This window comes from Mycteria americana, chromosome 16 (genome assembly GCF_035582795.1).
Source record: "Mycteria americana isolate JAX WOST 10 ecotype Jacksonville Zoo and Gardens chromosome 16, USCA_MyAme_1.0, whole genome shotgun sequence".
Taxonomy (NCBI): Eukaryota; Metazoa; Chordata; class Aves; order Ciconiiformes; family Ciconiidae; genus Mycteria; species Mycteria americana.
In genome coordinates, this window is record NC_134380.1 from 5,432,414 (window position 1) to 5,457,883 (window position 25,470).

General features: G+C 49.9%; 1 protein-coding gene across 3 annotated transcripts in view; it reads right to left on the bottom strand.

Annotated features, from left to right (window-relative positions):
* Positions 1-5,400, bottom strand: part of SEC14L1 (SEC14 like lipid binding 1) — a 44,066-nt gene extending 38,666 nt beyond the window's left edge. For 2 of the 3 annotated variants that reach the window (XM_075519186.1, XM_075519187.1), the window contains exons 1-2: positions 5,279-5,400; positions 3,534-3,624 (exon numbers count right to left, since the gene is read on the bottom strand). In XM_075519186.1, coding sequence (XP_075375301.1) covers positions 3,534-3,596 — 63 coding nt within the window. In that variant the 5' untranslated portion in view covers positions 3,597-3,624; positions 5,279-5,400. The remainder of the gene's footprint in view (positions 1-3,533; positions 3,625-5,278) is intronic. The other variant, XM_075519188.1, reaches the window with a different exon arrangement.
* Between the last annotated feature and the right edge of the window lie 20,070 nt (positions 5,401-25,470).

The window sequence follows — 25,470 nt, forward strand, 5'->3', positions numbered from 1 at the left end:
TAAACTTCAACATGAACAGGAGAAAAAACGAGGCAAGATTTTACTCAGTCTAATGAACAGCTGTGCAAGTTGGTTGGGTTTTTTTTTTTTAATATACACACACACACACGTATATACACAGAGTGTTTTCAAGAACTTGATTATGACAGATATGCCACAGAGGAGCCAAAACTCATCAGGTCAGCATTGGTAACCATTTGGTGAAATCATATTGCCTGTGTTAGGTGTGTTGGACTGAAATGTGATAATTTCTAGCCCATGATTCTAGAATCTTTTCAAATTCAGGAGAGAGTTTCCTTAAAAGATTTGCATCCTGTTCTTACTGTTTTCAAAGCAACTTAGATATTATCTGGAACCACACAATTTGCCTTTAATGATAAAGGAAGGCAAGAAGCATGCAGCAATGGATCTCCCAGCTCTCTACCAACAACGGTACTTCACCAATTCTCTCACAGACTTGAGAGATAAGGGGTTGTGCCTTGAAGTATATTGTCAGAGATACATGAGGGCTCAATACATGATTTTTGGATTTCAGTGGAGGAGCATAAGAGAGAAACTTATTTTCAACACCAATTCAACTTAGAAAAAGAATTTTCACTGCATCTATTTTAAAAGTCTTTATATCATAATTGCCTGCAAAACACTTGTCTTGTCAATCTTAGTTTGGATCAAAGTAGAATTAAATTCAGTTTTTTGTCTTAATATAGCTGCACTCACCCTTCATAGAGAGAACAAAGTTCTCTCAAAACACACTAGAGCACCATGAATGGAATGCTGATTGTACTTTATTCTCCCTCAAGTACCTCTTTGAAAGCCACGAAAGGAAAAGTGGGCAAATAGGAAGTTAATAGTGTAAATGACCCATTCTGCAAGTGGCATTCACTTGGTTGCTTGTAGAAAAGAAGAATTTTATGCTGATTTCTCTATCTGAAAGCTTAATATTAGTTTGACTTAATGAGTTCCAATTTGTAGTTGGAACACATACCATCCAGGAAATATTTACAGTCCACATGGGCTTCATTGACACTGGTGATCTTCATTACTGCTCTATAGAATTAATTACCTCTTCAGTTCCATGAAACTCTCAAGGAATGGAGGATGATTTTCCAAATAAAAGTTTTTAAAAGTACTCAGCACCTTAAGACAAGATGAGATCCCAGACAAGAAGACCCAGGCTAGCAACAGTGATTTTTGTTAGACAACTCAGCATAAAGAACACTGCTGCCACACTGACCAAAGGTTTCTTTAAGAGGCTTTTTACTGACTGACAGCTGAGCATCTCTGGTGTGTGGCTTTAAACCTCTATTTGAGGACACATTCTCTCAGAAGTTGGGTGCATATGAAAGAGAGGGACAGGGAAAAAAATGAAACATAAAAAAACCCGTATTGTTAAAGTTGTTTGCTGGGTGCCTTAAATTCAAGCTTGGTACATACCAGGATGTGTTCCTGATTTCAGAAGAGCTGCTGATACAGTTAAAATAACATTAGAGCACTTTTTTTGTTGAGAATATGCAACATAGTACTTTCATTTTAGTAAGCACAAAATTTGACAGGAATATTCCTTCCAGAAATACTTCATCAACTTCTGCAATCAGTATTCAACCAAGGGAAAACAGTAAGAAAAAGTGTGAAACTATCTTATACTGTTTATATTCTTTAAAGAATTTGGCACATGGAGGCACTCCTCTACATACTTCAGAAAATGCATGAACAGTTTTGATAGATCACCACCAGGAATTGTACACGTTTTAAAAACCAGTAACATAACAGAAGCGACACGGCAGGAGAAGGATGTTCATCCAGTGATCACATTCTGCACAAGTTCAAGTGATAACTTGCTGCCCCGACATAGACGAAATAAATCATATGTATTATCACTAATTTAAACTTCTAGCCTCGGAAAGCATCCTGTTGGGCTGTTTCTTTTTATAAACATTCTTCTCTTAGTTCACTGTTTTACTTTTTTCAACTATTGTTTTATCCTAATTGCACATGTAGTATAGCCTCTTTCTTTCCAAAGGAGAAAAGCTTTCATGTAAGAAAACACTTAATGTTTGTTAAAGATTATTCTTCAAATGTTATCCCCGAGAGACAGAACAGTTTGAGAACTCAAAGTTAATATTAAGTCAGAAGTGTTTCTATTCACACCCCATAAAGCATTGTGAAAAATCCTGATGTCAGCATTTTGACTCAAAATATCCTTGAAGAAGTAACTTAGAAGAAGAATTTTTGCCTTCAATTCAACAGCAAGGTAAAGACCTGTCAGTTCAGCAAACAGCCAGAGAATTTTGTCCAAGAAATTCATTTCTGTTGACTGATCTAAGAACAAGAACCAGTATACTTCACTGAAGGCCAAAGTTACACACACTATCAAATTTAAATTAGAAACCATCTGAAGCCTAGCTGTCAGAGTATAGTAAGGTCCTAAAAGACCTCCAACATATCACAGTCAGATTCTTCACCACTCATGAAAATAACCACTCTCTGCCTTGAAGTGTTTGCAGGAGCAAGACCTGCATGTGTAATACTGGAGGCAGCTTCAGGAATAAGATAAAAGGAAACTGAAGTATTCCCTTAGAGTGATCTAATCCTTTTTTGCCCTGTGACTGTGAAGGATCACTTCTGTAAGGAACTCTGCAGTCCAAACCATGTGATCTATCTAAATATTTACACTATGAACACTATTAAAACTCTCCTCTGAGGCCATTAAGCAAGTATTAAGTATTTTCAGCAAGTGAAACAAAACAATTACTATTTAGATTATTGTTTAGTTTTAACTGTTCTTATCAGGTAGAAGCTGACCTGACTGCTCTCCTCAACTGCTCTTCATAACTCAGAGAGCCACACAGCTGTGGTTTTGGCTGAATATACTTAAAAATGTCAAATACCTACTTCCTTTCTATTTTCTAAAAGAAAAAAGGGAGGGAGAGGGGGAGAGAGAGAAAGAAGAGGGAATCTAATTAGGATTTTCTGGGGTTTTTTTGGTTACTAGTTGTAACATCGGCACACAAATCAGCAACCATGCACCCCAAAGGCTTTTTGTTCATCTCTCTGGCCTCCGTAGCAAACGATTTTTTTCTTCCCCCCAAAGTATTACCAATGCTCAGAACGCTTTCTCCTCTTTCATCCAGGCTTATCCTTGCTTTCATGGCTTTCTCTGTGCTCTCTAGTCCTGTAAACTTTATACTGATGAAGACACAACCACAATAATCTTTTAATCAACATACTTGACACTTTCTCCCATGCTAGAATAGATTGCCCCAGTAATCAACTAGGAATCACACTTGGAACCCACTTTTGCTCTAACTTTAAAATAAATCTATGAACTATATCTAAACTTTAGGAGAAAAAGAGAACACATTATTTAAAAAAATACTCTGGGTAGAGAAGAAACCATCAAAACATAACTCTCATGTTTTATATATCATTTCAGATTTGTATGTTCTACAGTACCTATCAAACGGAGCCCAGTAACTACTTAGCAACGCAAGGAACTGTCAAGGAAGAAAATTACAGCAAAAATTAATACTTACAGCCATAATTAACTCAAAAGGGTGTTTATACACCCGTACGGGGGACTGATACTTCTGCACCATAGCTGCAGTTAGTAAGATCAACTCAAACCTGAAAAAGAAATTTTTAAAACCATCTGTCAAATGTAGGAAGCCATTTTCAATCTTCTCTTACAATTATTCTGTGGATGATACCATGCTAGCAATTCTATAGGAAATCCTTCACAATTCCTTCATGACTTTTTTTTTTGGAAGACGCAATGGGGGTCCTGAAAAGCTATATATATATTTGTCAGAAATGACTTATCATTTCTTCCAAAGGCGACACAAAATTAGCACATTTTCAGTCCAGTTTTAGCAACAAATCTTCAACACACTTTATGACTCTTCATCAGGATGGTGAGACTTCCTGTGCTGCTGCTGAGAACCAAACATTGACGCATACCAGCTAAAGGCAGAAAAGCACTGCCCAGTCCCCCAGCACAGTAAGTGGGCTGCCTTGCTTATAGGTGATTCTAAATCGGGACTGGTTTTAAAAAAAAAAAACAAACAAACCCAAAACCAAAAAAGGAGGTTAAAAAATATACCAACTGTTAAAACCCGTTGTTTTCAGAAACAAAAAAATGGATCACTACAGCACACTGATGTAAGGCATTCCTTCATCACTTCCAAATCAAAATAATTAAGACTTTTAAGAGAGAAACTTAAGAGATAGCTGGGGAGAAAAACTTAGAGAAACTACAAACATTCCAATATACAGCCAGAAAAAAATCACTAGCAAAACAGACAGGAGCTATTCCAATGGCTCCGTGTCTGCTTTCCCCAGCAAAGTGTTTGACCCAAACTCTCTTGAATGCAATTACATTTATTGAAAAAATACTGGCAGTAGAACTCGCAGATGAAACTACGGGCTGCTAGCCAGACTCATTTTAGCGAGAAGTGGCTTTATAACAGTCAGTTAGTATTATTTTTATTTTTTAATGTGTTCTCACGTTATCTACAGTGCTTCTGGAAAGCATTATCAACTCCAGCGAAGGCGTACGGCAGATGCGCACCACAGCTTCTCAGACACGAGAAGCAGCCAACAATGAATTCAAGAGTCACAAGAAAGTTCACCCGACATCCTATTCAAGAGAGGAATTTACCCATGACTACCCCGCATTTAAAAAAACCACCTGAATCAGCAAAAAAAGCCGCAAACCCTCTCTAATCCTGGGACAAAAAGAGTTACACAACAAAGAAACTCAACGTTTCTTTCCACCGCTCGCCAGGACAGCGCTGCCTTCGCCCCGCCGAGCCCCTTCCAGGCCGGGCCAGCGCGGCAGCGCTCCGGGGCGGGGACGGGACCCGGCAGACACCTGTGACAGCCCCGCCGCGGGCGGCCCCGCGCCGGGACAGCCCTGCGCTGCCCCCGAGGAGCTCCGGACAGGGCCGCCCGCCCCGGGAGGGACGAGAGCCCAGCGGCCGCGGCGCCGCCGTGACCCGCCCGAGAGCCGTTACCCCCCCGCCCCACCACCACCACCACCACCACCACATGGGGAGCGCCCTCCGCTCCTCAGGGCTCACCGCGGGGCCCCGGCCCGCCGCCGCTAACGCTGAGGGGAGCCGGCGGAGAGCGGGCAGGGCGCGGACGGCGGGAAACTTGCCGCGGGGGACAGCAACGGCGGCGGTGGGGCTGAGGGGAGGGGGCGGCTGGGGGGGCGAGCGGGAAGCCGAGCGGCAGGGTAGGGGAAAGCGGGGGCAGGCACCCGCGCAGCGACCCTTACCGCCTCCCGTCACGACGGCCGGCCGCGCTCTGGCCTCATGCCGGCGCGGGGCAGCGCCGCCGCCGGTTCCGGCGGGGGAGGGGCGCCGGCAGTCACCGCCGCCTGTTGTTACTAGTGACAGGGCGGGGGCGGGGCTTGGGCCCCCGCCAGGCTCTGCGCATGCGCGGCCGCCCAGCGGGGAGGCAGGGGAGGGCTGCGGGCGCCTTCTCCCCGCGCTGCCCTTGCGCCTGCGCGGTGTCGCCGGCGGGTTCCGTGGGGCGGAGGGGGGCGCATGCGCAGTGTGGGGCGCGGGGCGCGCGGGGGCCGAGTCCCCGTCACACGCTTGGGCACGCAGGGGCAGCAGCGGGGCGGGGGGCGCGGGACGTGGGACCCCTCTGCGGGCACCTCCCCTTCCCTCCGCCTCCCTGAGCTTCAGTTTGGTCCTAAACCCTTCATCGCTCCCCTCAGTGAGGGGGCTTGGCAGATACATCCTTCCTGGCGTCGAGGCTGCAGCTCTGCCTGGGCCTGTGGCTCCGAGTGGGAGCCAAGCATGATCGGGAGCAGGGGGCGAGGTTAGGTAGCGATGCTGAGGCGAGAGCCCGGAGTAACGGCCACAGCACGGAGCAGCTGTGGTGCCACCGCTGGGTGCTTCAGGGTGATGGTGCCAAGCCAGGGGGGAGCAAGCGCGGGAGAGAAACTGCCCCAAAGACCTGGCTGGGACGTAGTTTATCTGTGCTGAAAGGGCGAAGAACTGCAGCCTAGGATCGCAGCTGGTATCAACTCAGACAAGTACTGCATCATTTCATTAGCAGTAAGCAGTTGCCGCGTTCAGGCTGATCACCTGGGGAGGTGCAGAACCTCTCCCCGGGACTCGGAGGCGTGCAGGCCGGCGCGGGGGCACCCAGCTCTGCCCCGGCCGCCCGGGGACCTGCCTCGGTCACCGCTTGAGCACCCTTCTGCCTCTCTCCTGTCTCTGTCTTCAGCCAGCAGCCACCCAGCCTGGGCCGCTTTGCAGTTTGGGATGTCTGAAAGAATTCTGTCTTAGACCACGTCTAGCATGGTTTAACTATGATGTACTAAAACCGAGAAATGCAATTATGTTTAATACAGTACCAGTGTATCACAAACTGTGTTAAAATAAGGACTTGAAAATTAGGGGCCAATGCTTCTGTTCCCTTCAGTGACTCTATTAAGGCAATTCTTTTACCCAGAACATGTTTTATTACTGGCTTACTCCCTCAGAAAATAAAATTTTTCTACTAAAACTTAGGGTCATTATCCTATCCTTTTGGTGCAATTCTTTCTCTAAGGCTGAATTTGTGGTTACTATTAATAAGTGATTCAGCTACAGTTCTTTCCTACACAAACCATGTGTCTCAAAAGTTAGTCAGGAATAGTCTATCTAATCTGAAACTAGCCATTACAAGAAGTTGTTTAATGTGTTGAGAAATTGTTTCTCTAAATCTGGTTTCTGTTATGGCACTTAGCCAGTTGCCTTCATGTAGCTGAAGTTAACTAGTTAATCTAGTAACTCTGTAATTAGATTTAGTTATCTGATTGATATTCCATGCCATTATGCCTGTAACATCCTTTTCCTGCTCTGAAAGCCTGAGATACAATCCTACCAGCATAGCAGGCAAGGAATTTACGCCCACTCAGATTCTTCTTTGTTCATAACATTTCTCTCTTTAGATTCTGCGAAACGCTTTAATTCTTACTGACTGCCACTATTCTACTTAATCAAATGGCCATATAACCAGAAAAGCTTTATTTGGACTTTGAAAGGTATGTGGAGTTGATAAAGTGAAAGCATTAAAGTGAAAGTCCGTAATGTAATGTCTAAATCAATCGTGGTAGGTGTCTCGCCTCTTTTCTGCAGAAACAATAACCTTAACAAGATGGACACAGAAGAGTAGTATGTTTTTAAATTTTTCTATTATTGTTTATATTCCTGTTACATCTCCTGTGGAAGCTCCAGCAGTGCATCGTTAGAAGGAATATAAATGAATAAATGGGTGGGTGAAATGTTCAAGGAACGCTGTGAGGCATGCTGAAGACTGGAGCCCAGAGGCTGAAAGTGCAAACCATTCAATATTTTCAGAACATTAGGAATGCAGCTTGCTAGCTCTGAAGGGAAGTTGGGCCTTATGCAAGGTCGGTCACTCCCCACCATCTGAACGCTTTTCCTGGATTGCATTCCTTCACATTAAGAACTTTGGTTACACAACTCAAAGCCCTGTCATTTATCTTGTTGCAGGCAATATTGCCATGGAAATTAATGAGAACTATTGGTAGTCAACCCTTTATTATTCATAATAACTAACTTAAAGTACAATTGCCTGGGAGCAGTACGGGGCTGATGTGTACAAGAACAGATTCAAAATGCTGCCGGGCCTTGCTGTAACTCAGTGCAAGCCCCTGGAATTTCAGCAGGCAGGAACTTGCTCTGGTTTCTTGTGTTTGCATCCCAGAGAGTGAATAAAAATGAAGTGGTCCTGGCTTCTTACTGTCCAGCAGGTCTCATCTTCGCAGCTTTTGTACTGAAGAGAGGAGACTGTTAGGAGTTCTCAACAAGACAGAACATGCATTCATTCCACGTCTTGCTGCTAAGCTGTAGGGTTATTAAAAGTATGTGAAAGAGGGATGAGATTTTGAGTTCAGATATACTGAAGTTCTTCAAGAGCCATTCCGTAATAAATCAGTCACACCTGAGTCGGTGGAATTTTTTATGTACCACTGGCTATGTTGAAATAAATGCCTGCTTCCTAACCCTTTAAAACCATGAAAAATGTCCCAAATGATAACATTTCCAGCTAAAATAAGCATGATGACTGACAGACAGCTAATGGGACAGAGTTGTGCCCTGGGGACAGGCGATTCTGGTTTACACAGGTTCTAACTAAATGCATTATAGGTACTTAACTAGGTGTCACAATTTTTTCTTTCCCATGCTAGTCTAGGGAGCCAGTATCGGGTGGTGCTGGATATGAGGTGGTCTGAATTCCTTCGCTCCTTTACTCTTAAAACTAAAGTAACTGTGACACAAAAGTTCAGTCCTCCAGACACATACCTGAATGTGCTCATCTGTAACAGCTGTACGTATTTTTGTAAGCTCCCTATATAGCCCATACTGGGGAAATGGTACACAGGAGGAGAAATGCCTCCATTTGAAATGCCTCTGGAGATCTTAAAGCCCTTTGTAATAGCAGGTAAGATACTAATAATCCCAAAATGCAGATATAAATATAGAGGCCTACAAAATGCTATAGGAAGAGTCATGCAGTAAGTCAGTATGAGAAAGCAGACCAGAGCTCTTCGCTCCCAGGGTGATCCCCTTATTCCCAAACACTGCTGCCGTTTAGCTCTGCGGTAGTTTTCCACCATTGGCAAGATTGGGAACACGGTAAAAACATCTCCAGACTGGCCATCGTCAGAGAAGTGATGTTACTGTACAAAACCTAGAAAGCATTAAACTCTTGTGCTGGGATTTTTATTCAGGATAAAACTGGCCGTAGCTTACTGTAGTTCAGTGCAGTGTAAGTGAAGTTGTATTAACTTTATACCATTATTTGATTTATCTGAACTTTCCCATGTGTCACAGTGTAGAAAAGCCTTAAATGACCTTGTAGACTGAAGCCCTTTATGTTTTGGTGTCACAAACAGTCAGAAACATGTTTTTTCCTTTCTTCTCAAGTGACTGATAGGAAAATTGAATTGTAGGCTGGGAGCTGGCCAGAGACACCAGCTGCCAGCGCTCGGACTCCAGCAACATCAGAGCGCAGGCACCATTGACATAGCAAAGGTTGCGTAGGCAAACGTTAGCAAATAGGACTAAGTCCTGAATCATAAAATACATGAATCGGGATGAGCATGTGGAAAGCACCGAGCCCTTATTCACATCCTCTCTTTGCAAAGCCTGTAACCGTACGAGGCTTCCTACATCGAATTCAGTGTCCGCTCACCAGCCGTGCAGTGCTAAAGCAAAAGGGGAGCAGGTGGTGCAGGGGGGGCTGCTCGGGCAGAAATAATTAAAGCGTGAGGAGCTAGCGGAGTGTATATTCTGGATGAAGCATCAAACCCAACACTCATTCCAATACCTGTGTTGGATCCAAAAGGTTGACAGCACAGTCTTCTTGGGAGAGCGTGAGGAGGGGGAGACACCCTTTGGGGCTGCCACAGGATTATTTTATCCCTCAGACATCAGGCGCTGGCACAGGGGGCCCAAAATGTCAAAGGGAACTCACTCCCACGACCTTTTTTCCGGTATAAAGGGAAAAACACTTGGATGATAACTTATTTGCTGGGGTATTTTATTGTTGCTGAAGATGTCATGCTCATAGTACAGGGAGCGGGAGTTGCAAGCAAGGAAGGGTTTCCTGGGCTGTTGGGAATGCCCCACTTTTCCGATTGCCTTTGGAAACACCCCCTGTGCCCATGTGCCACTGCCTGGGAGCCACCTGGTACCCGCCTCCCAGTGAACAGCCCGTTACCAGTCGTCTCTTTAAGTGAGTCAAAGGGCTGCCGGGATCCGATCAGGTCATTAATAACACTTTTCAGTCCTTAGAAAAATACCAGTCTCAGCCAAGGGGCATAGCAAATGCAAGGATGAGCAAATTTCTGTTAAAAATAAAAACAAAGGCTGTTTACTATCCCTCTTTTTAATGAGTCTGACAGTACAAATACTCTTATCTACTTCAACAAGCATTGAATCAAGCTGTTGGGTCGCTCACCAGGTATAGACTTTGTCCCTATTTGCCTGTAAAGTGTTGTTTGGTTTTGTTTTTTTTTTTAATACCAGGGGAGTAATAAGAAACAATTACTTATCATTAAAAGTATTCCACAAATCCAGCTCCTTTTAAAGTTCGCATTGACTCCACCAGTACTGGGTCTGCACCCCGTGGGCAAACACGGCACCCTTTCACTGGACGGCGTCAGGACAAGCCGCCTTTGTGCCTGCTGCTCGGCCAGCGTAACTGTGTGTGTGTCTGTAGAGCTTATTGCCGTGCCTGAAGGAAAATGAGGCATATCATTATGAGGCACTTGCACACCAAAATAACTACCAGTATAGCTATTTCAGGGTTTATTTTTTAAGTCACACTGTCTGTGGATCAGGCCTGTGCTGGCAGCCTTCATCCAAGGATCTCTTAGAAAACACTTGAGAAACATAAGTCGCATGACGCTGTTTGCAGGCCCTGGAAATGCTGCTTATCTTCTCTGATCAGCAGAATCCTTTGCATGAATTCCAGTCCTGTATCCAAGGCAATCTCATTATTTGCTATACACGCTCGATCTGCTTGCTAATTTCTTTTTCCTTGTCACGGGGGAGGAACCTCCCTGTGCTCCACAGGCGTGCCTGTGTTTGGGAGATTAAAGAAAGCAAGCAAGACACATAAAAAATGTCACCCACTCGCAGCGGCAGCAGCCTGAATGGGGAGCGCAATTTAGAGACAGATGTTCCTTCCAATTGAATTGTCTGTGTCACTGATTCCAGCGAGTTCAATGCTCCTGAAAAGCGTGAGATGGAGGGCATTGCTGAGCAGAAGCCTGGCTGCATCCAGGGAGCTGGCATGCTGCAAGCAGCAGCTCTGCTGATTTTGACATGGCTGCAGCATTAATCTGTCTCGGCCTCGAGCACCACTGGCTGACTCTCTGTCCTGGAATTAATTTGGCTAATGTACCGCATGACGGAAAGCCACATTTGCAATCTTTTTGCTAGGCAAGACCGAACAGAGATTGATAGCATCCTCTGTCCCTGGGTAAGTGAACTGGTAGCAGAGCTCCACTGAAGGGATACACACCGAGAGTTTGGCTCCATCTCTCTAGGGATGAGAGACGAGATATTTAACACCTCCTGGCTCTTGTAGCTGTCAGCATGGGGCAGGGGGAGCCTGAGCAGAGAAGGAAGAGGTGGAGTTGCCTTTTGAGTCAAGCACTGGCTCTGCAACCCCTGTGCAAGTGGGATATGTAGGAGTTTTTTCTGAGGGCAGCTTCCAAATAGCACTCTCAAAATAACTTGGTTTAATGAAGGGGATGATCTCCAGCACAGGAAGCCTATTTGCAGTCGTGGTTTCAAGCTGGTAGCTACAGACTAATGTGTGACCACTAAGTATTTCAAATTAGCTAATGAACAGCTGTTCTGTTGGATTTGCTTTTGGTCATAACCACCCTGAGTCTGAATTAAACAAGAGCCCAATGACGAAAAGAACCGATACGCCCCAGTACAAGTCCCTGGACAGAGACTGGAAACAACCCAATGCTTCCTTAGTGCCCCATCCCCATCACCCGTCTGCACCTGAGCCTTCCCGGGCCTTCGCTGCACCAATTCCACGGGGAGCAAAAAAGGAGAGGGATCTTGAGCACCCAGGAGGTAGCAAGAGGCGAGGTGAATATGGCAGTGGTGGGAGTTGAGGCAGCACCAGCCGAGCAGAGGCAAGACCCCCAGTCTTCAGAGAAGCAGAGGACTGATCTTCCCAGAAGGTTCACCCAAAAATGACATCCAGCTCAGGAAGCAGAAGAGGGTGCAAGATAGACAGGGTGACACTGGAGGGAGAGCAGTTGGAAGGTCACTGCATATCCACCAGAGCTCCAGCTAAATTCATTTTGTATCTCAATCAGTAGGAAAGGACTCTTTGAGGGGGGCTGGGCACCCCTTTTCCACCACTCTCTGAGATGCAAGCTCCGCAACTGCGTGCCTTCCCTCCCCAGCACTGCCGCGGCCACCTCCAGCACTGGCACGTTCAGCCACACGCAGAGAACTACAGGTGATTGCAAAAAAACCATTACTGCGTGGATGTAAGCCACATCAACACAACGTTGCTCAAACTAACTCAGAAGGAGGTTTTAAATGTAGGCAAGCTAACTGCCCAAAATAAAACCCAACCCACCCCGGCTGCTGTGCTGTGCCATGGGAACAATGTTGTGCATACGATCAGATTCAGCAGGACACAAGCAGCCTAAGGGTCTTTTTACATTTGGCTTGAAAAGGCTAAAAATAGCACCCCAAACCGCATTCCTTTTTTGCATTGCCATCTCCTCTGCCTGTTTCTATTCACTGGCACTTTTACATGCAAAGCAGGATTTGGGATCCAAGGCCCGGTAATTAGACTCCAGCCCAGCAGCTGCAAGTGGAACAGCTGGAGGTGTTATTTTTATGGGTTATTAATTGACTCCATGAAAAAAACTGAGCCCAGCAAACAGAGAGAGCCAGTGAGCCGCAGTCCACAGCCACATGACAAGGTCTTAGTGACAGAAAAAGATAAAATAAAAGAGAGAGCCCAGTATCCTAAAGCCGATTTAGTTATAGCAATTTCTCCAAAGCTAAATATAGAAAAAAAATCCTCCCCCGTCTTCAGCTCTGATGGCAGAGATGAGAAAGCACAAGGAAAGAGATGGAAATTTCATTTTTCACTTAACCCCTTCATGGGCTGTGGAGAGAAACTGCTGCTTTGGTGACGCTCCCGACTCTTAGAACCAGATTCCTCTGGCAGCTACGCCCTGACCACCCCTTTCCTCGGCACTAACAAGTGCAGCTGCATTTGCTCCAGCCACGAAGCCCGGACTCGGGGCTGCTGAGGGCATCCCTGTGCCGGGCAGGGGAGCGAAGCGGGGAAGCTCCTGGTGCCAGCCCAGCACCCGGCCACGGCTGGGCCAGCGCGGTCCCCAGCGCCTCTCTGGGGGGCACAGGTGGGTACGCCTGCAGAGCCCCCGCTTCCCAGGCACTGCTGGCCTCCCCTCAAAGGGGCTGAACCACCCACGCTGCCCAAAACCAGCGCAGGAGAGAGCCAGGAGACCTCCTGACTCCAGCCCTTCCTTCTCCCCTGCCTTTCCTGCAGCTGGGGACGGATGAAGCCACCTGAGGCCAGGGAGAGAAACCCCGACCGGCGGCCCGAGTAAGGAAACGCTCAGGGCGCTGGCGGCAGGAGGGAACGGCGCCCGGGCCATTGCCTCGGCAAAACCTACTGCACGTCTCCTTAGACCTCAGGCAAATAAATAACAGGCGACTCCAGCAGAGATGCTGAGAAGCCAGGAAACCGGCAGAGCATTTCAGATTTATGGGAAATTAATTTAGCCCTTGTCTACCTGGTGACAGCCAGCAAAGCCCTGTTCCCAAGATAGCCCATACTGCTGGCCCAGGCTGTGGCCTCTTTGTTCAGGCGCTAGGTTTAGCTTCTGAAAATAAGTCACGGTCGTGCAGCAGAGGTGAAGCAGCACCTCTCCCAGCAGAAAGGACAGCAGGTTCACCGCACCTGGGCATCCTCTGTGCTGGCAGCCAAAGGGGAGGGAGAGGCAGCGGAAAGGCTGCTGCTGCTTTGGACCAGCCTCGCCGATATCTTGCCAAAACTCAGCCCAAGCAAGCCCCCTCCGCGGCAGTCCTCGGCAGGAGGCAGGACAGCCCTGTGTTCCATGGGCATGGGGATTTCTTCCCACTTTCATCACCCGTACAGCAAGAGGAGCACTGGAGGCCCCCGACGTCCCTTCCCAATGTTCAGCCATAAGCAAGACACACAGACAACCGTTAGAAGAGGGGGATATTTCTCTCCAACCTCCACCCTCGACACTAGCCACCCCTCCTGTCGGGTTTGGGGTATTTTCAGTCCCTCCCATGCTCCCAGCTGCACAGGCTCCATCTCTGGAGGTGGCTGAGGAGAGCCCACGTTTTCTAATCTCACCCTTTGGAGGCCACTTCTCTGAGGTGCAACCAGTTCCCTTAGACATACCTTCAGCGTGAGCGTGCACTCCTGAAGCCAAGCCCACCCTGCCTGCGCGCAGGACTGTCTGCTTTCTGTGCCAGCCCGGCAGCGCTGGGACCGTCCTCGCGTAGGAAAGCTCCTCTTGGAAAGCCAGCTCTGCCACGTGCTGTGAACCGGGAAGAGCTGTCAGAGCTCCTGATGGGTGCCAGCACATATTCTGTAGGACAGGGTTGGCGGTTAGTCCCTTATTTTCTGCTGCTTTGCCTCAGCCGCAGTCTGCCTGTTCCGCATGCAGCGCCCAGGGTGCACAACCCTCCCCGAGCTACGGCGAGGCCACGGGGCTTCCAAAACACGTCAGGTTTTGTGGTGTTACGTGGCCTGTCCCCAGGCTGGAGGTCCCCACGAGACCGTCAGCTTCATGCAGAGACAAAGGTAGAAGTGGCAGGGGGACAGGGATGCCATGTCCCCCCCAGCCCCAGAACAGGGTTCCCATGGGGAAGGCAGGGCTGGGTACCCAACTTCAGGGCTACAGGGACACATCACCTTTCCCCTCGCCCATTTATTCAGCTCAACCAGGCAATTGCTCCATGTCTGACAACACGGGAGCAGCCGTAGTTTTGCACAGGCCCAATGTCCCTGCGGTGGCTGCAGAGAGCCCCCCCCCCCCCGCCTTTAAGCTGGGCAGGCGGGCTGCAAACACGCTGCCATGGGAGGGGAGCTCAGCGTCAGCTGCGTGACCCCTGCTCGGGCTTGGGGAGATGCGTGTTGCTCCTGCCTGCAGAGGTCTGGCAGTACCACGTCTCCCCAGGCTTTTTTCCCTAGTAAGACTCAGTATACGCCATCTGTGCTACCATCACACCTCTCCACGAGATCCAAAGTCGTGGTTGCGCAGGGATAGACAGTGCTTCGGGGACAGCAGAAGGGAAGGAAGCTTCTTCGAGGGGGTGTCAGAACCACAGGTGACCTCGCTGGAGAGCTGCAGGCAGCCCCCGGGGTTGCAAAAGTCTTTGGCCTCCGCAGCGCGGGATGGGGATTTGAGAGCAAAGCACATCAAGCGAGCTGAAGGAGAGTGGCATTTTCCTTCCCAGTTGCTATATCCTTGCCCACACAGCAGGTGGGATGACTCCGAGCAGCTAACGGTGTGACGTGATTAGTAAACAAATGATGCATTTGCACCAGGAAGGGGGGGGAAAAAAAAAAAAGGAGAGGAAGGGAGGAGAAAAGCAAGGAAACAAGCCCCATTTTGGGATAGTAGCATGCAGCAGTGAGCTCTTTAAAAATCTGCTGAGGGAGGCACTTGCACAGCACATGGTTTGGGCAGATCAATGAAGCTGCAAAGTGGCCTGCTCCTGGCAGGCACACAAATCCACTTTCTAATGAAATTTACAGCAAGTGGAATTTAGGTCACTACTCGGAAGCATTCAGTTTATTCCAGGCAGCTTTTTAAATATTTAAGAAATAGCTGTCAAATTAAGCCTGCTCACCTCTGCCTGGAAGGTCCAACTTGGAGCCATGGTACATTTCTTAGCTACAGCTTAAAAAAATATATTTTTAAGCTTTCTTTGACTGCCACTTCCTTCATAATCACAGCAGAGCGATTGAAATCGTCTCCTGCCGTGCAATCCTGGCACGGGTGGGAACTAAGGGCCCAAGCGATGCTCAGGCTGTACCCAGCCCAGCCTCGTCCCTTCCCCAGGGTGAGGGCAGGGAGACACCCGGACGTGACCGTCCTGCAGCCCCGGCGCTCCCTCCAGCAGGACACACAGGGCTTCTGCTGCTGCCGAAGGAAGACCAATACTACAGCCAGACCCACAAATGGCTCTCAAGGGAGCAGCTGAAAGCAGCCCCTTAGCAGAGGTGAACCTTCACTAAAGGCTGGGTGATGCCGAGTGGAAGGATCTGGGCTGGACTGGTGGTTGCTAGCAGCATTCCCAGATGTCACGTTTTAAGAGAGCTGCCGGAGCCTCTTCAATGGGTGGTGGAGAGGGAGGAAAGGTGGAAACCAGGCAGTTCTCCGGCTGTTTACCCAGCAGAAGCGGCCACGGCCCCAAATCTCCATGCTCTCAATTCCTGTACAAATCAGAAGGAAAGTACAGACATTTCCTCTTCCGACAATGCAAAGTTCAATGCTTTGCATAACATGCTGACAGCGTTAACCGATTCCTGACCCAGCTCAAGGTCCAGCCTGCCAGGCACAGACCTCAAAGCTTTTGCAGCCTAAGCACAAACCAGGAGCAGGGGAGGGGAGAGCAGAAGGCAGGCTCAGAGCACGGCCACGCTCCCAGCGTGTGGCCGCACGGTGCTGGCTCCTGGCCGGCTCTCGAGTACCGACCTGGCGGAGGAGCGAGGTGGCCTCATGGCTACAGGGGCTGACGGCTTAGCGCGAGGGGAGAAGCCACCTCCACAGCAAGGCACTTGCTGGGACGTGCTCTGGAGGTCAAAGCAGGTTTCCCCATCGCTCACCAGCTTGCCCTACCTTGGCAGCTGCCTGCCCACCTCCCGCCTCCGTTCGCTGCAGCCAGGACATCTCCCCTGCCTGCACGGGACCTGCTCCCCTTCCATGGGGTCCGGCTTTCCTCCCAGCCCGGCCCTAGAGCTAAGGGTTTGGCCTGTCTGCAGGTGAGGTAAAACATGGGTGCATGCACCTCCTTCCTCGTTATTTTTGACTGATTTGGTGCTTGCGCACATAAATATCCATTTCATGCTCAGCCGATGGAGGATTTGCTTGGCTGGGTTATGACTCTGGCTGCTGCTCCGCAGCTGGCTTGGTACCAGGATCCAGCACTGGAGGACACAGTCGGTCTCTGGCCTGCCTTCCATTGTCACTCCTGGGCTTGACGTGCCCCGGCTGGGACAGGCACACCGGGATGCGGCTGCTGGGCACCGCTGCGGCACGCAGCGTGACACCATCCACCATGGCCCTGGCGGTCCCTTCCCTCTGCTCTGCCCCGTGAGACAGGATCAGGGCACGGCAAAGGCCGTGCACAGAGAGGGACGAGGAGGGACCAGCGGTGCAGAGAAAATACCCTCCCTGCACAGCTCCACAAGCCGCGCTTTCCTCTCCCCCTCTGCCGCTGCTCCTCTGGAAGGCTCGGCTGCAGCCCTGGCTCTGCTCGGCCCTCAGGCTGCGAGCCCGTGTGTGTTTGCCCTTGAGTTAATTCCCACCGGTGCCCGTTCAGCCACGTTGCAGTGTTGGCAACAACGCCCTTGGATGGAGAATCTTGCGGGAGGGGTCAGGGCACTGACGGTCCGGCCGGCCTCCCTGCCCAGGAGCGGGGACCGATCCCTTGCATGCCTCTGCGGAGCTGCCTCCCCTCACCCTGCCTCGGGCCTCCTGCCCGCAGCTCCAGGAGGGGAGAGCACCAGAAACAGCAGCCGCCTGCTCTGGGTCTGCACGAAAGGGACTCACCAGCTGGGCCACACAAACCTTGCTTTTCCCATCTGTAAAATGGGAGTAAGCCAGGCTCCCACGGTGGCCAAAGGCACTGACTGCTCTTTTGCGTTGCTTCAAGGAGGAAGAATGCTCAGTATTAGATGTCTCATGAGAGGGCTCGGACATTATTCCACCCCGTGGCCAGGGAAGGGTACTTTCATCCATCCTCTGTTCCTGGGCGCCCGCAGGGTTTCACGCTCCGCTCCCCTCTCTGCTGCAGCTGGCTGCAGGAAGCAGCAGGTCCTTTTTCCCCTCGGTCCCAAGGGGCTGCCCTCTCGCTCGGGGAACAGGGGACATATTTCAAATCCAGAACATCGTGCACAGACCAGTTAAAAACAAACCACCCAGGTAAGAGCACAAAACAGATTCCAGCAAAATCAAGGGAGCCCAGCAGAGTAGGGTGCCTCGCTGCGGGTTTTGCTTTCACACATCTTTTATGACCTCTTGGCCAGTCCCAGGTTTTCTATTCCACAGGAAATTCCAACACCAAAAAACCCAAATCAGGCCAAATTCAGAGGGTTTGAGTTTTTTTGGGGTTTTTTTTGTTGTTGGTTTTTTGTTGTTGTTGTTTTTTCCAGAAACTTTTGAAGAAAAAAGGAGCAGCTGTAATTCTGGATTCAGCTGTAACACTGGATTCAGGATCAAGGACTCTAAGAAGAAACACTCACGGCATCACGACGTCCCAACCTTTCGGTACCAGGCAGCATACTTCAGCCTGGGGATACCCAGGAGATGGCCAGACTGGGGCTCTGTGACCGGGATTCATTATTTAGAAGGAGAATCCTCATCCCGTCAATAAAAACAACGCCCTTCAACCCTGCCTGGAAGAGAGAATAATTATTCAGCCTGGAGGACTAATTTGATGTGGAAAATCAAGGGAGGAGGCTGGTTCTGGCTTGTCCTCCATGCCTTGTGCTGGGCGGCGAGGAGGGAACCGTTTGCCCTCTAATTCATGGTGGCCCTCCGGTTCTGAAGACATTTCCAACAGCGGCATTTGGAAAGCACAGAGGACCTGCAGTGCCCGCTCCAGCCACGCAAAAGCCATCGGCTTCACGCTCGGCTTTGCCAAAAAGAAGCCTGACAGCCTACACCACCTTCTCCGAGACTGATTTTCCTCTTTTTCCATTTAGCAGATCCTGATTAGTCCAAAAAGACGACGAACATGGCTGCTCTGACCCAGCAGGTTCTACAGACTTTATCAAGTACAAACCTCCTTATCAGGCCACGTTGGAGGGCGGCAGAGCTGTGGGTGGCACTATCCGTTATCACTGGTGTCTGCAAGCACAGCAGAGATGGCACTGACTGCTTTTACGGCACCTGCAGCCAGAGCTCTCCAGTTGAGAGAGATTTTTTTTCCCCTTTGTTTCTGTTATAGAAGAAAAAAGTTATTGTAGAAAATTTGCATCCTGGTCCAAGAGTCCTGACCTGGAGTTTTGCTTCTCCCAAAGGAAGTTTGACATCCAAATGGGCTGAAAAGCCAGGTGATTCCCCAGGGATGGTACCGTGCCCCAGCTGGCCCTCGCGTACAGCGATGGTATCGCAGCCCTGTGCGGGCACGGGCTGGGCACTTTCCTGCCGGGGAAAAGGAATCAGCTGCGTGTCGGAAAGGGCAATATTTCCTGAAACCCAAGTGCCCTGACTCTGCACATATACCCATTTTTGTGATGAAGATCTGGCTGCTGTCACTGCGGAGGTGCCTGCTCTGCCAGGGAAGCACTGCTGGGCAGCTGCAGTGGGGACCAGATGCTGCCGGCTGGCTGGCAGGGCTCGGGGCTGACCTCACCTTCAGCACCGAGATGCCCAGTGCCTCGAGTCCAGCAGGATTATTCCCTGCAGTAAGAACAACTACCGAGAAGTCATTAAAAAACCCCAGTTCTGTGGTTAGAAGCACAAAAGACAATTGCAAGCAGTGTCTGCGCTCCGTGCCCTGGGTTTACATTGCAGGAGAGCTGAGGACAGATCCCAGTCTCCCCCACCCTCACAAAAACACAATGGGCAGAACTTTCCCTTAAAAGCCACGGGAGGTGCCGAGCATGACCTCACCAGTCAGAAATGGAGGAATCGAGAAAGCTGTGCACAGGCAGCAGGCTAGGACAAGCAGAGCCGGCAAGGCTGTAGCTCCCCGACCCGCAGAACTGACGTAAGGGCTTGATGCTGCCAAAAGGCAGAGGTCCGGCTCACCCAGCGCCCACCGGGACCTTCTGTGGGCCAGCCTAGCTCCTTAATCCAGCAACGACAAAATGCTTTCTGCCAGGCGAGTGAGCTGTGTCAGCTCCCTGTGAGGAGTAAGAAGTGCCAGCCCGAGCTGGGCATGGCGAGCGCTGCAGCTCCCTTCCCGTGGTGCCGGGCTGCTGCAGCAGCTCCTGTCCCCATGCCCCCAGAGTGACCGGAGGAACCGCGTTAGGGCGCAGGGTGAAACCCGGCAGAGAAATCCCACGTGCTGGGAAACGGGGACCCGAGAGCGCGAGGGAAGAGCAGAGGGGAGGTGAGCTGCCTGGGGCTGGAAGAACAGGTTGGATGCTGCGGCAGGGCAGCCCACCCACCCGTGCAAAGGATTAGAGCAGCTCCCGTCCACGGAGCTGTTCTCGAGGAGGCCGACAGAGCCAGAGACGGATCAGAAGCTGCAGAGACCCAGGGGCCATGTGGGGAGGGAAGGCACCGCGCTGCCCCAGGGCAGGGTAAAGCAGTGCTTGGAGGGCCAGCAGGACTGTGACCTGCCACGGAGCAACGTTCCCTCCAGCCAGCAAAGGCCTTGCTCCAACAAAGCACGCTTCCGCTCGGCTCGCCATCAGCGCGGGGAGTGCGTCCAAGCAGATAACTCATTGCTCTGGAGACTCGTGTACTCATGAGATGAACTATTCTTACCCGCTCAGGAAGGAACGGCTTGCAAACGGCACAAACAAGTGCATGGCTCGACCTTATCGCAGCGCACAGGGTGCAAACGGCAGACGAGGCTCCTCCAAACAATTACTCATGCTTCGATGGTGGGGTTGTGTTTGCAAAAACGTGGAGCCGCAGTGGTGGCCAAAGCACTTTGCACGCAACCTCCTCCACAGCTGGGGAAGAAAAATAAATGGCGTGTGCTTGGAGAGCCAGGGCAAAGCACTGCTTCGGGGGCCAGACTGCGTTTGGGTGCAGCTCACACGTGGACACCCACCATCCCCACCATCCCCTCTCCTGGGTCCCTCTGCAAGTCACGCAGAGCTCACAGCCACCCTCACATTGCCCTGCGCCCAGCCCAGCAGCGACCTGCTGGGGACACGTGAAATCCTCAGAAAAGACAAGCTGTTTGACATTGCCCACCTTCACACAGGCAAGGCAGAGCAGCGAGGGAGAGGGGGACAAGCACCTTGTTGAACACAGGGTTAAAAACAATTTCCCTTCTGGGAGAGCCTGGAGCTAACCACGGTAGGGATTAACTTTGCCCAATTAGTGGGCAAAACTAGTAAAACAGCACAGGCTTCAAAACAAATCCATGCAATACCGACACTGACTGGCTAGAGTGTTTGCCTACTCTCTTTGTCTTGGCAATAAATTCTCAGTTGCTATTTAAGAGGCTCGCAGCAGCTTCAAGCTGTAGGAAAACCAAATGGGCAACTGATAAGCAAACCCAGGCACGCCCATCTTCCCGGGGCCAGGAGAGGCTCCAGAGCAGGTTAGCAGGGACAGGGCACACATCACCCCGCTCCAGACAAGCACAAGCCACTTTTACAATGCAATTTGAGTCACTTCAGCTGATAAACAAATAGGATACTTAAGCATGATTTGCAGGTTACACAGCCCCAAATATCTAGCTGACCCACTTCTCCCAGGTCGGCTGTGCTTTCCTCAAACGAAGGCTGTTTACAATCTCTAATCCACCCTGCATGTTGGTTAAGCAGAGACCTCAGCACACCAAGCTGGCAGAAGCTGGGTCCTGCCTGTCCCCGTCAGCCTGAAGAGGCTCTTGCTGTAACAGCGCTTGTAGTGAAGCTAATGGCTCAGCCGCTGGACTGTTTTCACAGCAAGACCCCGGGAGAGGTGCCGGGACGGGCTGGGGACCACGCTTGGCAGTCATGTGCATATGACCGTAGCAAGACACAGCATCCCCCAGCACAAGCTGGGAAAAAGCACTTTTTTTTTAAAGGCAAACTGCGACCAGCTCCTTGCTGACCCATTCTGAATGAAAACCTTCAAAGAGAACACTGAGATTATTTTTGCAGAAGCCATAAAGTCAAAAAGATGTAAAATTTCCCTGAAAACAAAGCAAAGGCAGAAAAGCCCTTGCAGGGCTGCCCTTCCTCCAGGCACTGCCCCACCTCCCCACCCTCAGCGCTCCCGCTCCTCTCAGCCCCACGAGCAGCACCCCATTTCTGCTGCCTCCCCATTGCTCTCCAGCCAGCCTCCACTCCGACACCCAGCCGGCTGTGGCAGGAGCAGTAACCGGCAGACACCGTCCTTCAGCCAAGAACTGCTCCCCTCTTGGATGTAAAGATCGAGCTCCAAAATGTCCAGACGCCACCCGGTACCAGCAGCCGGAGAGAAGCGTACTCTCCCCATCTCACGCCGCATCAGTCACGTACTCGCAGATGCCCATCTCTCCTCTGGGTACTCCTCAAGCGCTTCAAGTGCTGGAGCAAAGACAGCATTGCTGGGTTTGGTTCTGCTCAGGAATTCGTTCTTAACGTGACAGTTAGAGGCAAAATGTAGTGAGGAAGAAATCCTGTACTTGGCCAAGGAGCCAGCGTGGCCACTGTGAGCTGAGCGGCTTCTGCATCACCTCCCATGAGCAATAAGCACAGGGAACACACACAGCCCAGGTAAGCAGCACGGGTTCACGGCATTTCACAGCACATTGGCCTCAGGCTTGGCTTGGGAGCGTTGCAGATCGAGTGGAAATTCCCTCTGCCTATGAAAGGAAATCTAGGAGCCAGGCTCTTTGCAGTGCAAGTGAAAAGTTCCTACTTGCTGTTAGCAAGGGTGTATTTTACTACCAGGTGGAAGGGAACTTGGCACATGCAAGTTAACCCCTCCAACTGACCTCTTCCAAGTACCAGCATTGGAAGTGGGCACTCACGGTGTCAAGCCTACAGCAGAGCTGTCTTCCCCCGGGCACACGGGCACATTGCTTAAGAGTAATTCCTGTCTGGGCGCTGGCCAGGGCCGAGCATCATCACATGGAGCACACGGTGGCCCGGCTGATGGTTGTATAATGCACAAGCAACCTGGGCTGCTGCCAATGCGCAGGCCTCGCTGCCCATGCATCCAATTAAAGGAAGAAAAGTCTCCCAGTTTTTCAGTTCCAGTGAAATTCAACCATTTTGTGGAGCTTCACACCCTCTAGTGGAGATGGGAGCTTGGCACACTGAGGAGATGCTCTCAAATCCTTCAGCACTGCTGAATTAAAGACTGAATTACCCCTACAGCTCCCCAAAGCACCACATCCAGGGAGCACTACACATCTCCAGCGTGTGACTGCCCCAGGCACAAGCCACAAGTGTCAGTGCAGAAGTAGTTTTATATGTTTACTTGCCTGTATGCACACCTGCAGCATGCTAAAAATCTTTCTACTTGCTCACGCACAACAGCAAGTATTAAATACGAAGAAAGTCAACTTTGAGAATGAGATTTTATTCATGTTTACCATCTAGTTAGGCAAAACTACTTTCTATAATCTAAAAAGACCACACAGGTATAACCAAACTGCAAGGGCAGCACTCTCACCATCCTGCAGAACAATCTTCTGGTCCCGCCACCTGAAAAGAAATGACCAGGACGTTCAGCCGCAGCAAGCACGCTGTGGGGAAAGCTGGGCACAGGCGTCAGAGCTGCTCAGCGTGTGCGCCAGGTAGTCAGACCCCACAAGGCTGTCACAATCAGCTCGTGATCCAGGGCCCTCCTGCAAATGGTTACGTTGCGTATCAATTAAATTGAGAAAATGCTTTATTGTTTAAAAGTTAGCTGACAGGAAAATCCTTGGTCAGACAAATTACTTCTTTTTAAAATTAAGATTTTTCAAGCTTAGAAGATTCTTTTCTGACTTATATCCAACTTTTCCCTCCTTTATTAGAAACCTGACAAGTTTTAAATACAGCAAACTTTACATAACTTTTGAATTTGTATGATAAATACAGCTCATTTTCCAAGTGCAACTAAGATCAGGATATTTGCAATCACCCTATCTAGGGCTCCGTATGCTTTATTCTGACAGCCCATGTGGCTGAAAATACCAACTTGTAACCCAGGGAAGTGACATTAGTGAAAGGAAAGGGAAATGCTTGTTCAAATAATAAACTGATCAAGGATGTCAGTCTGCAGCAGTACACAAGTAAAACGTCTTCCACCAGCAGCCTGAGACTGTCAGACAGCTCTGCCCAGGTCCGTTCAACATTGCAAATTCACAGCATGCAACGTGGCATCTGGTGAACAGAGAGCGCAGCTTCCCTCAGCGCAGGAGACATTAGCTGGTCAGGGTCTTAGCCAGAAATCCAGCTAAAGCTACAGACCACTGCCCCACACAGAGCCATCTTCTCTCAATCAGCATCAACTGAAGCATCTAAGAGAAGCAGCATCCCACCCCCAGCTCTCTTTAAAATCCTTCCCGATAGCACTTCTACCATGAAAACTTCCCAACGGCACACCAGTGCCAACCATCACTTTTGGCACCATCTCCTTTCCAGCTGGGGGGAAGCTACTCTCAACCCTGCAGTGTCATGGTAAAATAAGGCTGCCAGATCAACCCAAGCACATGCCTGATCATACCAGGCATGGGAACGCGACCGCATTTCTGCCGAAAACGGCTGTAACACACAGCCCAGAGCTTATGTTGGTTGACGCTGACAGCAGAAGGTCAGATGTGTGGCCAGCAGAAAACCTGCCAGCACAGCGTTAACCTCCTAGACTGGTCTGAGCACATCAGAGCCAGCAAAATGAGCTTATACTGGATCAAACTGTTGTGTCACAGGGACACAGCACTCGGGTCTGACACCAGAAGGCCCCGAGCCAGAGGCACAGCTTCATTTCTGCTGAGGAGGCACAGTATGAATGGCATTTCTTCAAAAACATACTTCATACTGTTGCGGTTACACTGGCAGAATCAGCTGGGTAAGAGATACAGTCAAAAAAATTCACCACCTGAAGGACAAGCAGGTGCAACACAAAGAATTAACAGTGAGCTTGTTAAACCATCAGGCTCCCAAATTAACACCCCTCTAAAATTATCAGGGACAGTTCACACATCTGGTTAAAACAGCATGAAACTGGACAGAGCAGCAGCATATTAGAGCTCCCAAGACAGACAAATCAATCACATCCTCCTAGCTCAGGTGCTGCTGGTGTGCTCCTGTTTCTACGATCTGATTGAAGTAGAGCATGCGGCAACTTCTGCACAGCGATTGTGCACACTGTGGTCTCTACAGCACAGCAGAGCTCCCCCACAAAACAAAGCCACTGTGATGGGGAGGAAAAGGGGGCAGAAAAGTTGTTTTTCCCTCCCCGAAACGACACCTCTTTCCTCTCCCTCCCCACCTTTGATATTGTTAGCTTTCCCGTAACTTCATTAACGTGCTAGGAGGTTACTTTTTTTTCTCTCCTCAGCTTGTTTTTGCTGCTTTATTGGGTTAAACCTGCTCACAGGTGGGCCCGACAAATCCCAGTGCCAGGTCAAGGCGAGCAAAAGAAGCATTTTGCTGGGACTGGGGGCAGAGAGGGTTGCTCTCCCATTTCAGCAGCAATGAAATATTAATTCATTTTATCCCAAACTGCACTAAGAGAGCTCACCAATCACCAGCAGATCAGCTGCAGCCACATGCAAAACACAGTCTGATGGCAAAGCTGGTTTAAGGAGCACCTTCTTCCTCCCACTGTCTGACAGCTCCTCAGTTGTACAGGAGCAACCATCTGGGGTGACCTCGCTGTGAGCCAGATCACCCAACTGACACCAACAAGAAACAGGAAAAGTGCCTTTTTTTTTTTTTTGGCAAAATATTTTTGTCAGAAGCCAGCATCACTTTGGTGCCAGGCTCACAACACGGGTCTTTCCTGTTCCCCTTCCCATGCTTGCGAAAGCACGCGCTAACCTGAGCTGTGACCCCAGCTGAACTCCCCAACTC